Here is a 12,500-nt window from a genome sequence, read left to right as displayed (position 1 = left end):
CTCTTAAATGTGGCACATCAAGTCCACTTTATGCCCCAAACGTGTGTACAAGCGCTCCCATCGCAAGAAGGGGGGCGGGGGTTGGTATAGCTGGGGTACCTGTCACAAATAACCAATCTTGGGGCATTAGGGGTAATCTGTCCCCTCCTGTGAGGGGGCTGAATGGAGGGATGTCCCCCCCCTTCCCCCGCCGACGCTGTGATTGTGGATTCAATCCGGCTCCGTTCTGGGGTCCGTGATATGATAAACTCCCCACACGGCAGAGATGTGATATAAAGGGTGTCTTCATTGCACTTTGGACTGAATGATCTTGCAAACAAAGCATGAAATCACACCAATTCACCTCAATGATGGGCTTCAGTGGGTCTACCTGGCCGGCTCTAATAATGTCCCTCGCCCGCTCCTCTCTCTTTTCTTCTCTCCTCTCTCTCCCTTTTTTTTTTATTCCTGTTCCCCATCTCTCTCAAACCTGATCTTTTATTCCCCACTTTCCTCTCTCCTCATCCATGCTCTCTCTCTCTCTCTCTCTCTCTCTCTCTCTCTCTCTCTCTCTCTCTCTCTCTCTGTCTCTCTCTCTCTCTCTCTCTCTCTCTCTCTCTCTCCCTCTCTCTCCCCACTCTCTCCCACCCTCGCTCTCTGTCTCTCAGTCGCTGTTCTCTCTCATATCCACATCTCTAACCACAGGGGGCAGATGTGTGGAGGTTGGATCAGTGTTTGAGTGGATCACTCGGCCAGCCGGCCAGAGCCTCTATAGTTAACTCAGGATCCGAGTCTATCGATTAGGTCGGCAGCCATGAGAGAAACAACCAATGCAAATCATGAGCGATATATAATACGGTTTACAACAGATAGGAAACATGGTAATCCGGATTCCAATGTTTTCCCTTGTGATTATCAAAGATTTAAAACACGATTTCTAAATATAGTTTGGGGCGTTTCATGGGATCAAATTTTTATTCAATGCAAAATAATATAGAGCTGTATTATATATTTTATATATAGGCCTACAGGGATCTCCTTTTTTTATATCATTCTCCATACTTCTAATTATTTAAACAAAAGATTAATTCAGTGTCAGGACTTGCTGTAAATTAACTCAAACGCAATCGATCCCATGGGAAGATATTGTAATACCAGCGCTAGGATTACCCTTTGATTGACAGATACGCGATTACTAAACAACATCCAAATCCCAAATTCTAACTATCTCCCGGGTCTCCCGCCCATCCCAACCAGAGGCTAAAAAACGACAGCCTCCTCGACCCCCGGCCGCTCACGTTTTAATACTTTACATTGTATAGTGCATGCAGCATCCAGGCTCTCCATCCTGAATGGGACAGGTATGGGTTAACACCCTCGGGGGGTTTTCCTTCTCCTCCACCAGCTCAAGTGTCCTCTACTACTAACGCTGCTGCCGCCACTGCTTCAGGCAGCCCCCAAGTAAGAAACTAGCAGGCACCAACATCCACACAATATCAATATTTGATTTGAATTTCCCCCACATCTCACCAAGGCGGTTAGCCGACCGCGTGAAGTATAGCGGGGCCGGTGGGCTCGTAAATTGAAGGACTTTGTTTCGAGTCCACGTTGTTGATATTGAATAAGCAATTTGGATGGCGTGGGGCGGGGTGGTGGGAGGGGAAATTAACGACGTAGGCCTGGATGGCTATAGTGGTCGCTACTGGGGGCTGGAGGGGCGGGGGGGGGGGGGAGGGGGGGGAGGCAGGAAGGGAGTTGAGAGTCCCTAAAGAAATATTAAAATGTGAATCAATATGATTGAAAGCCGCTTAGGACCCTGGGCTTGCCTCTCTCCACGTGTGTGTGTGTGTGTGTGTGTGTGTGTGTGTGTGTGTGTGTGTGTGTGTGTGTGTGTGTGTGTGTGTGTGTGTGTGTGTGTGTGTGTGCGTGCGTGCGTGCGTGCGTGCGTGCGTGCGTGCGTGCGTGCGTGCGTGCGTGCGTGCGTGCGTGCGTGCGTGCGTGCGTGCGTGCGTGCGTGCGTGCGTGCGTGCGTGCGTGCGTGTGGTTGTGTGTGTGTGTGTGTGTGTGTGTGTGTGTGTGTGTGTGTGTGTGTGTGTGTGTGTGTGTGTGTGTGTGTGTGTGTGTGTGTGTGTGTGGCAGGCATGGACATTCCTTCTTCTGCGGCTAACAAACAAACGGCCGAAGCACTGTCTGTGTAATCGCTTTAATAATTCACGCAAAGGAAAATGTGTTTAACGCAGGACACCCTCTTTAGTCAGGAGGGCAAAGGTCACTGCCTCGAACCAACCACAGAGAGACCACCGAGAATGGGTCCTTTTTTTGCTTATTTCCTGACTCTCTCTCTTTTTTCTATTCTATCCATTCTCATCCACCCCAACTGAAGTATACATATTCCTCCTTTCAGAAGTAGAGAAAAATGAGCATAGATAGATGGATGGTTAGATTGATAGAAAGATGGATAGATAGAAAGATAGAACTTGCAAAACGTCTATAAAATATAATGGAATAGAAATGCAAAATTAACTTGCAGTATTTAAGTTGACACGTCTAACTTGCTAACTTTGATTCAAATGAGGCCTCTATTTCCCCTTTCCATGAAACCCAAACATAAATTGCATGAGAAATCACATAGCTTTCCACACTGTATGGCAAAAAAGTAGGCTAAAGTAGAGTTAGAATAAAAAGGTTCCCGTTAAATTAACACTTTTTTCTTTAAAAGGGTCATGCATTTTCAAAATAAAAGACACGTGTTGTCCTCTTAACTTAAATATATCCTATCCCGAATCATGCAGAGGAGTTGAAAAGCAGAACCCATGGTGAAATATATTTTTTAATTGCACCCAAATTTCTACGATTTTCTTACAATGTCGTTTTTCTCCCAGAATGTGTTATGAGGGTAGAGTTGTGATCCATCCCAAGCTCATTAAAATGTAATGGTGATGACCACCTCTATGGAACGCTGCCTCCTAACCAAAGTTCACAACTCTCACGCGCACGGAAGGCCTATGGCGCTGTTTCACCTCGCGCACGTCCGTTGGGGGGGGGGGGGCTTTCACGCGCCAAATATCCGGTCTGAGAGTCTCGCTCCACTTGGAGAAGGAAGGGAACTGGAATAACCGAATTGATATTTAATTTTAATGATATTAACTAAAATGACCTGTTATCAATAGTAATATTATTACTAATAACCATCATAATTATATTATTATTATTATTACTACTTTTATATCAATTCGATTTATGCACCTAAAAAATATATTTTCTCATAAATAAAAAATGTGCTACAATGCCAAACGAAACGCAGCCGAGTCGTAGACTATAACCTTCATTCCATCGTACATGGGTCCACATTGACTCGGTGCTTGTTTGCCGGGTCCCACGCGGCACCCATGTGAAAACAAAGCGAGTGTCGGCCACAGGAAAACATCCCGCCTCTCTGGCGCAGTGTGGTCCGTCTATTGAGCGGTCGGGGCCGGGTGTTTCCCTCTGCCGCTGGATCTGGTTACATGCTATCGATCCGTTTTTATCGAGACAGATGTGATTTTCGTGGCCTCAACCTTAGATCCCCGGTGCTGACTGCGGTGGGGCTGCGGGGGGATTGAATTGCACTTCTGAGACCACCCCGAATAATAGCTGCTCTTGGTATGGCCCTATCCCCTCACTCCAACCCACCGCACAGCTCAATGGATTTATTTCACATGGCAATTAACGCTTTTTAATTACGGAATGATTAATCTGTCTTTGTCTTTTATTATAATCATCATCCCCATACCATTGTATCATTGTATGTGTTTTTTTGTGTGGGTGTGTATGTGTGTGTTGGATTCCATTCATGGGCGCGCCTTAGACAGAGGCCCTATACAGATACACTGGTTTTTCGGGGCCACGCGTTAAGGAGCAGCGGCCGGTGGCGCGGGGGACCTACCTGTTGATGGAGGAGACGCTCGGGACGGTGTCGTTATCGCAGACCCCCTCCGCCAGGAGCCGGTCCCGGATCTCCCAAGCGAACATGGTGGGGTTCTGTCGTTTATAGTCTGCTATTTTATCCACTACTTTGGGAGTCGCGACCTTTGGTTTGGAGCCCCCAATGACCCCGGGTTTAATACTGCCCGTTTCGTAGTACCTGTTTAGGAAGATAATGGCAAGAATGAAGGCGATATACAGCTGTTCTTAAATGGCACGAGAAAAGGTGTTCAATCTGTTTTTTTTATCGTCCGATTGAGTTTTCGCTGTGCACTGGTATGAAATCACTTTAATTAGTGGAGAGAAACGATCAGAATATATATTCTTTACATGTGCAAGGCTGCTCCGATAAAGGAAGGTATGCAGCCTAATAATCTGCTCGGATGGGAGATGGCTTTACCTAACAGTTTACGTTCAAAACAAAAAGCAGATTTTCTGTTTCTCAAGCGTTAGTGGATGAATGAACAGTGACGAATTATTTTCTCCAAACAACACTATAATTAATAATTACACTTGGAAGGCTATAGACAATGAGAAGACCAGGGACAAATACCGTCGAGAAAAGACGAAGGAAAGTTGGAGTCATAAGTATTATCAGTCCTCATGAGCTTTAATCGCATGCACAACATGCCACCATGGCCTATTAGTACATTTTGGTGACAAACATTCCACATATAGGAAATAAAATACCTCTGAAATCCCTTCTGATAGCTGAAAGAAATATTTCAAACAATTATCTCTTTATCTCTGTGGTCCTAAAAATATAATAGAAGGAACTGAACATTGGGACGGAATTAAATTAAATTATATATTTTTCTTGTCAGGCTTTTTTTTCTTAAAATATATGTATATAGATATATAGGTCCAGACCTATCTGTCTAGGGATGCTGAGGGTGATCGATATAAAATGTTGGATACAGAATTTCTGTATTCAAGCAAAAAGAAAAATGAAAAAAAAAAAAAGCATGGCCAGCGATAAGCGATGACCGAGGCTAAAACAGAGCAGGGTGTGCACATTAGATTTATGTCTGCTGCACGGGCCTGCGGACGACCGGGTCCCTTACCTGCCGAGGATTTTGCTGACGCAGCCGTGACTGACCCGCAGTTGTCGGGAGATGTCACACGGCCTGACCCCTTGGTGGGCCAGCTCGACTATCCGCTGCCTGACGACGTCAGGCAGGGGTCTGCCGTTCACAAACACCCCGCCGAGCTGGTTCACCCCGCCATGCCCTACATGGGATACAGCAGGACGGAAGAACAAATACAACATTACATACATACAGACGACACCAGGGCGCTTAAATCACCTTATTCATAAAAATATATATTTATGCCCGCACACACACATAGGCCTATACGCATGTCGACACGCTAACTATATAAAAACACACAGCATATCGTATAATAATAATAATAATAATAATAATTGTAATAATAATGATAATAATCAAATAATAATAATAGTTGCAGTTGGTAGCCTATCATGATTATTATTATTATTTTGAGGATCTCCCAATGAAAGCCAATGTATGTACCAATTTAGGACTTTTCTCAGGAATAAAAACATGTTTATATATAGGATATTGTACACATTAAAATAGTTGTTTATTGAAAAATTAACTCCCGTACTAATGCCCACTTCTCCTGAGGGGGAACCGGTGTAGGTCGACAATATCTTCCCTGAGCACCACGTCCCCTGCAGCCTTACCACATGTCCCAGCTTACGTTTCAACCTGTTTAATTTTCCTTGCACAATTATTGTAAATAATTTAAAATGAGCTTTGATAACTCATATTACATACGCCGATAGGGCGAATGAAAAGGGATAAATAATTTACTCGGGGCACTGGTATGCTTTACAAATATAGCGTAGAAAAACACAAAAATAGCCTACATTTTCTTTATTCCTATTTTGTTCACCTTCCCCCAGTTCTTCATTTTTCAACATGGTCTCTACATTATGCGTCTTTTTGGGGTGAGATCGTTCACACGGTTATATTAATCTGCAAACAGCCGTGCGTCCTCAGAGGGCCAGCTGAGGTATTGAACACATTGTATTTAAATAGGGGGCTCCTTTTTGCTTTTACAGTCAATTGTTTCCCAACTGTAACACTCTCTGAAAGGCCTAGTTGGCTTGCTACTATTTGCATTAACCATCAAGCAATAAAGTGGAAGCACAGGTTATTTTACAAATGATAGGCTTAAATAGTATAACTATGCAGGGATACAGTTATTCAAACCACCAAACTAAAATGCCCTATCTTTCAACAATGTAGTAGCCTAGGGCTGCACCGTGTAGTGGATTTTAATAGACGTCGGCTGAAACCTGGGCTGTTACTCAAACATTTTAATTTCATTCTTTTGAAACTTTTCGGAGATAAATAAGCGAAAACGAATTTAAACGTGTCCAAATAGAACATAACATAATAGCGCAAGCAAACACATAAGATGCAGCCTGAAGCACGCTGTCCCACTACAAAACCTAAATGCACAAACAATCTTTCCATCCACACATCTATTTATTTAAAACAACACGATAAAGAGGCGTTTCATGCAGAAAACAATCAGGGGCAAACTAAGACTCGACTCACGGTGCATCGCCGAGAAGGGGTCCGATTTGCAGTGAATATCCATGGGATAGCACAGGAACGACAGGTAATCGACTGAGGTCGCCGTTTCGCCTTGGTAATTCAGCTTTAAAGACGTAAAAAAAATGCTTCACCGTAAAGCTTCAAAACAAGTCCGCGCGTAACGTGTCCTTAGGGTGCACTCGGTCAGAGAGGACCTCTCGAAAAACTACCAAGTTTTTCCTCCCTTGTTGTTGATGTTGTTTTTTTCTCCCCACAACTCTGGTCGCGGAGTGTAAGGTGTGCGGAGGGTCTGTCAGGTGCAGAGCGCAACCCACGCCTGTGCCGAGCTCACGGGTCCCAGCAGCAACATGCGCCGAAAGCGGGTCACCCGGTTATTTGTCTTTAAACGACATGGTTCAAGTCGAGGGGCCGTGGTTATAGCCGAGTCTCTCCCGCGGGTTTCTCCGGTCGCGAATCTGCGGCAGCCCACCCAACAAAAAAATCCTTCCTCCTTCCTGACGCTGGCTGAAGACTGGCGGGCTCGCGTTGAATCAGATAGGGGCGGAGATGACAGTAGCAAACATGGACACGCCGAGACTACCTCTCTGTCCCCCCTCTCCTCGAGAATGGGCTGTGCCTAAACGAAGCTTTGGGCTGAGAATGAAAGCCTTCTCCTTGTGTGTGTTTCTAAAAGCTGCAGTCTCCCCACCGATCACCCCCCTCCTCCTCCTCCCCCTCCTCCTCCTCACCCTCCTCCTCCTCCTCCTCCTCACCACCACCACCACCACCACCACCACCACCATCCTCCTCCTCCTCCTCCTCCTCCTCCCCTTCATCCCAAAGATCCCTCGCATAGAGATGGATGACTTGTCAGACAAAGGCAATAGATTCCAACACTTTGTGATTCGCTCACGTAAAAAAAAGGAAAAAAAATTCAGCTCAAACGAGGAGGTTCCTGCATCCGACAGTTCGGACGGGGAGGGAGACGAGACGCGAAATGATGAGAGTTTCTAGTGAAAGAATCAAGGAGAAATAAAGGCAGGTGAATGGCAGGAGGAAGAGCAGTGGTCAGGCTGTTGGGCTCGGTGTGGTTGTTGTACAACGTCCGGAACAGATAGGCCTGTTGGAATTGCACAGGGTCTTTAAAAAAAAAAAAGGAATAGAAGATTTCGCTTACATTGTTTTCTGTTGAGATGGCCTCACCACAGCAGCCCATGGTAACCTATATGTTTTTTCTGCACTTATCTGCACTGATAAAGTTGACTCAGTAGTCTCCAATACATTTGTATTATTTTTAATTAAATGTATCAGCAGGGACATGTTTCGTGTTCTTACACGAAGTAAAGTTAACTGGAATGACATGGGAGTACCACGCTCACTCTGTGTCGTCCTGTCACACACAGCATTAGGCCTCGTTTTAATTTCATTTCAGTCCAATTTGTTCAATTGTTCTTAAGGCCTACTATAAAATTGATAGGCCTATATCTACTATGCCATGAGATGCGAAAGATTCATCTTCTAACACACACACACACACACACACACACACACTCACACACACACACACACACACACACACACACACACACACACACACACACACACACACACACACACACACACACACACACACACACACATCTACACGTACACGCACACACACACACGCATACACGCAAACGCACACACACGCGCACGCACGCACACTCACACACGCAAACACACACACACACACACACACACACACACACACACACACACACACACACACACACACACACACACACACACACACACACACACACACACACACACACACACACACACACACACACACACACACACACAATTCCCTCTTGCGCTCCAGCAAAGCGCTGTTATCACAACCGCTCTGTAGATGGCGCTCGTAGGTTATGATCCGCACTCAGCTCCTCTGAACTATAAATCGGTACATGATGTTGATCAGAAGTGGGTTTGGTCAAAGGTTAAGCATAAGCCAACTGTAGCCTAGTTAGATAATCATTTTTGATCTCATCGAAAAATAAGTAGGCCTAGATCAAAATCCATGCGCAGAAAATCCTAGATAGTCTCTTGTTAATTAGACAAAAGCTGCAGGATGTTTTTGCCATGTTGGGTTTAGTGATTATTTCCTTTCTTCTTTATTAGCTTATTTTATTTTAAATTATTTTACTGTACCCCTTATATAACTTTAAAATGTAATGAAGGCGCTTAAAGGCCTACCACTTTCAAGCGTAGATAGGAATTGCAGGTCCAAAAAAAATAAATAAATATATCGTCTTCAATAGGAATCAGAATGAGTTTGTTTAGAACCAGAAATCTGAACCAAAGTACTTAGTATTATTATCATAATCATTATTACAATCAATAGCCTATAACAATGATTCTAATAATAATAATAATAATTTTTAGCATTATTTGATATTCCTATTTATTTAAATAATTATTTACAAAAATCGAAACCCTAACAATATGTCTGATAACAATATAGTCCTACATCATAATAATACTAATAATAATAATTATATTACTACTAATCCTAATGCCATTAATAATAATGATAACAATACATACTAATATTATAAATTGTAATAGGCCTACAATATTTTTCTTAGTATTTTTTTCTTTCTTATGACATTATTTTTCGAATCCCACACACATTTTCTCAGAGTTTACCAGGAACAGAAAGAGGATCTGTGTTGCATTTCACCCTCTGGACAAGTTTGAGGACGATTCCTCTTTTGTTTCTGCCTTTTTGGAGGAAGCTTCTGGTACACCGTGTAGGACCATGGGCTGTAATTTCACACGTCGCTGCACTCCTGCCCTAAAGCTGCTGCTATTTCCCCACAACACCCCGATTTGCCCCCGTACCCTTTGCACCGCTTCGACAACGCCCCCATGTCAAAGTATAGCAAAACAAATGGCGTGATAATTAAGAAACTGTTAGTCTTGACTTCACCCCCTTAAAATCTGACACACCGCGGATTTAGCAAGGCTCTTGTTGGCTCTTTTTTTCGATTAAATTTGCCGGGCCTTATAATAATGTAATACTGCAACCCTTCTTGGATACAGGGCCTAACCATAGGATGAAAGGATAAAAAACGGTTTTGTCCGGCATGAATAGAAAAGTGCAATATGGCTTCTTTTTGAATTACACAAAATCATTTTCAAACATTTCAAACCCCACGAACGTATGCCACACACCTCACCGTTTGTGGGCAGAGAGAGACATGTGGGGTAAGAATAAAAAAATAAAGAGAATTTAGAGATAGGCCTACATATATGTTCTTGTAGGCCAATACGTTCAACCGCTGGATCCATTTGAGATACAATGTGCAAGTTCAACGAGTGTTCAGAAGTGTCATGGGGTTGGAGGCGATGGAAGGTGGTGGTGGAGGTGGAGGCTGAGGAAAAGCGGTAGGTGGGGCTGGGGGGTGCGGTCTATTTACTGCCCGCACCCAGAAATGATGAATTTCTAACAAAGGTAAGCCAAATCAATTTCTCCAGCTTTTGTTCGCTGTCAAAGCATCTTCGGGTCAACAATCTCTAACGCTCTCTATATTTAGCCCGAACAGCCCTGTGGACCCCCTGAGCAGATTCTACACCTCAAAATACCCTTTTACCTTCTTGTTGATGGGGGGAAAGTTCAATTGGGTGAACGATATTTTTTTCCAATATACCTGTAGTCTAATTTGATTTTTATATCTGGGCATACTACTCAATTTAATTGTCAAATGCTGAAAAGTCAGGCCGATACAGATCATGAACCATTCATGAAACGTAGGCCTAACTCCCTGAGTTACATAGTTATTATTCTTATAATAAATACATCACAAAAAGTTGAGAAAATGAATGAAACCTCCGGTGATATTCCCTGTCCTCCTAAAACAATAGTTGGGGGCTATGTGCACTCTTTCCCCGCGACACTTTGTTCCATTAGGCCTATAGCCAAAGCATGAGACGTTATATCAAAGAGCCACTTCCATCTCCCAGCGTTAGCGTCTCCCGCCACTGAGGAAGGCCATATGGGGAGACGCTGCCAAACTGCAGGATATCAGCTGCGTCCTTAAATTGCTTATTCATGTGCTTTATAACGAGAACAGATGGGTATCACATTTGACTCCATCATCGACACCAACAGAGATTGATTTTGAACTTACTTTTAATTTCGTAGTGATTAATTAAATCATTACAGCGGTTTCGACTGTTGTTGCTTTCCAATTCAAGCCCCCATCCCCATAAGGTGATGTAGGCTTTTCTTGTGATATTCTTGAATTTAAATAACATAATAATAACAATAATATATATGCATAGTGGCAATAACAAAGTCAACAACATCACCAGGTTACAATAATAATAATAATAATAATAGCCTACAAATAATACAATTAACAATAATAACATTATTACTAATAATAATGATAATAGTAATTATTCTTATTATTGATATGATTATAATTGTATATTATAGCTTAATGATAATACTCATCATTAATACATAGGCCTAATACTAATAATAAAATTGAACAAATGTGAGTAATGTTTATTATTTCATTATTTGTCATTATTGTCAACCTATTATTAAATAATATGTCAACACAACACAAAGCCTAATATATCTTTATTATTAATAGGCGTACACATAACTAGTCCATATATCAGAAGACCAAACGGACAGGCAGACGAAACACTGCCCCAGCGACACCGGCAAACAAACGTCGACACGGTTTGTGTTGGGCGTGCAGGGGAGGAGGAGGAGAGGTTCGAGGCAGCGAGGAATCCTTACCTGATCGACCACGCTGTGAGGCATTGCTTTCCCTTGTCTAATGGTCCGTCCCGGCGACGCAGCCCAGTAGATCTCTCCGGCCTCTTGCGCTCCCTCCCCGGCTGGGCGTCGAGCTTCTCTCCGCCAGTTGTCAGAATCTTTGAGCGATCATCCAAAACTAAACGGTTTAGACGACCAAAAAAAAGAAGGAAGTAGCCCTGCTCCAATGAACTAGGAATTGATAAAGGTGAGGAGAAGTAGAAATAAAGGAGCATAGGTTGTTGCAGGTGCTGTATGAAACAAGAAGGAAGGTGGCCTATCAAAAAAAAAAAAAAAAAAAGGCCATTAAAACGGTTATAAAAGCTGTACATCTCAAAGTTTAACCCAAATTACCACTGATAGTTAAATACTGGATGTAGGCTATTGAAATTGCCAGTAAAACCCATTGTGTTGCCAAATTCGTGCATATGTATGCTATCAATTCTGGTTGTTATCAGTGAGTAGGCCAATGCACTTAACCTCTGAAAAAACTTGGGCAGGGGTGATGTCAGCCAACTCTCTGGTGGATTGTCTCTGCCACCACCTTGCCATTTAAATATATACAGCAGATGTGATCTATAAATTAAAACAAATATGATGGAATATAAATTGCAAGCAAAATATTAAAATAGGCCTTTGAAGCTGATGTGTTCAAGGCCTATGTTTTTCAGTTGGCACTGAATCATATTATTATGAGACAAAATCTAGCTCCTTTTATTTCTCACATATGCATTTTCCCTCTATCGTTCTTTCACTTTAACTCTCTTCTTTCACTCTCTCTCTCTCTCACACACACACACACACACACACACACACACACACACACACACACACACACACACACACACACACACACACACACACACACACACACACACACACTCACACACACACCCTATCCAACTTTTTTTCAGTGTGAGAGGCTAGCAACGGAGAAGAGTATAAAAGCTAGTTGCTGGAACACAGCAGATGAGTAACCAGTTAAAAGCCAATACTACAGTATTCACAAGAACCATGGAGCATGCTCAGGCTATAAAAGCTAACATTAAAATATTATAGCTTCTCTCTTGGCTATTTGACAAACATTTTGTAGTTGAACATTCTTTTTTTATATCGCTTAGGCTCCTAAAGGGGCCATAATTGCTACTGGACCAAAAACTCATAAA

The 12,500-nt window shown here is 42.9% G+C and overlaps 1 protein-coding gene across 6 annotated transcripts in view; it reads right to left on the bottom strand.

The window, feature by feature from the left end:
* The window catches only part of pax2a (paired box 2a), a 32,702-nt gene extending 25,530 nt beyond the window's left edge, over positions 1–7,172 (bottom strand). For 2 of the 6 annotated variants that reach the window (XM_056610191.1, XM_056610194.1), the window contains exons 1-4: positions 6,534–7,172; positions 5,975–5,977; positions 5,007–5,172; positions 3,905–4,102 (exon numbers count right to left, since the gene is read on the bottom strand). In XM_056610191.1, coding sequence (XP_056466166.1) covers positions 3,905–4,102; positions 5,007–5,172; positions 5,975–5,977; positions 6,534–6,576 — 410 coding nt within the window. In that variant the 5' untranslated portion in view covers positions 6,577–7,172. Of the gene's footprint in view, positions 1–3,904; positions 4,103–5,006; positions 5,185–5,974; positions 5,978–6,533 lie in introns of all 6 variants that reach the window. The other 4 variants (XM_056610189.1, XM_056610192.1, XM_056610190.1 and 1 more) reach the window with 2 other exon arrangements.
* Positions 7,173–12,500: the final 5,328 nt, after the last annotated feature.

Source organism: Gadus chalcogrammus, chromosome 15, assembly GCF_026213295.1.
Source record: "Gadus chalcogrammus isolate NIFS_2021 chromosome 15, NIFS_Gcha_1.0, whole genome shotgun sequence".
Classification (NCBI taxonomy): Eukaryota; Metazoa; Chordata; class Actinopteri; order Gadiformes; family Gadidae; genus Gadus; species Gadus chalcogrammus.
The sequence above is the reverse complement of the archived record's forward strand: the minus strand, read 5'-3'. Positions and strand labels throughout refer to the sequence as shown.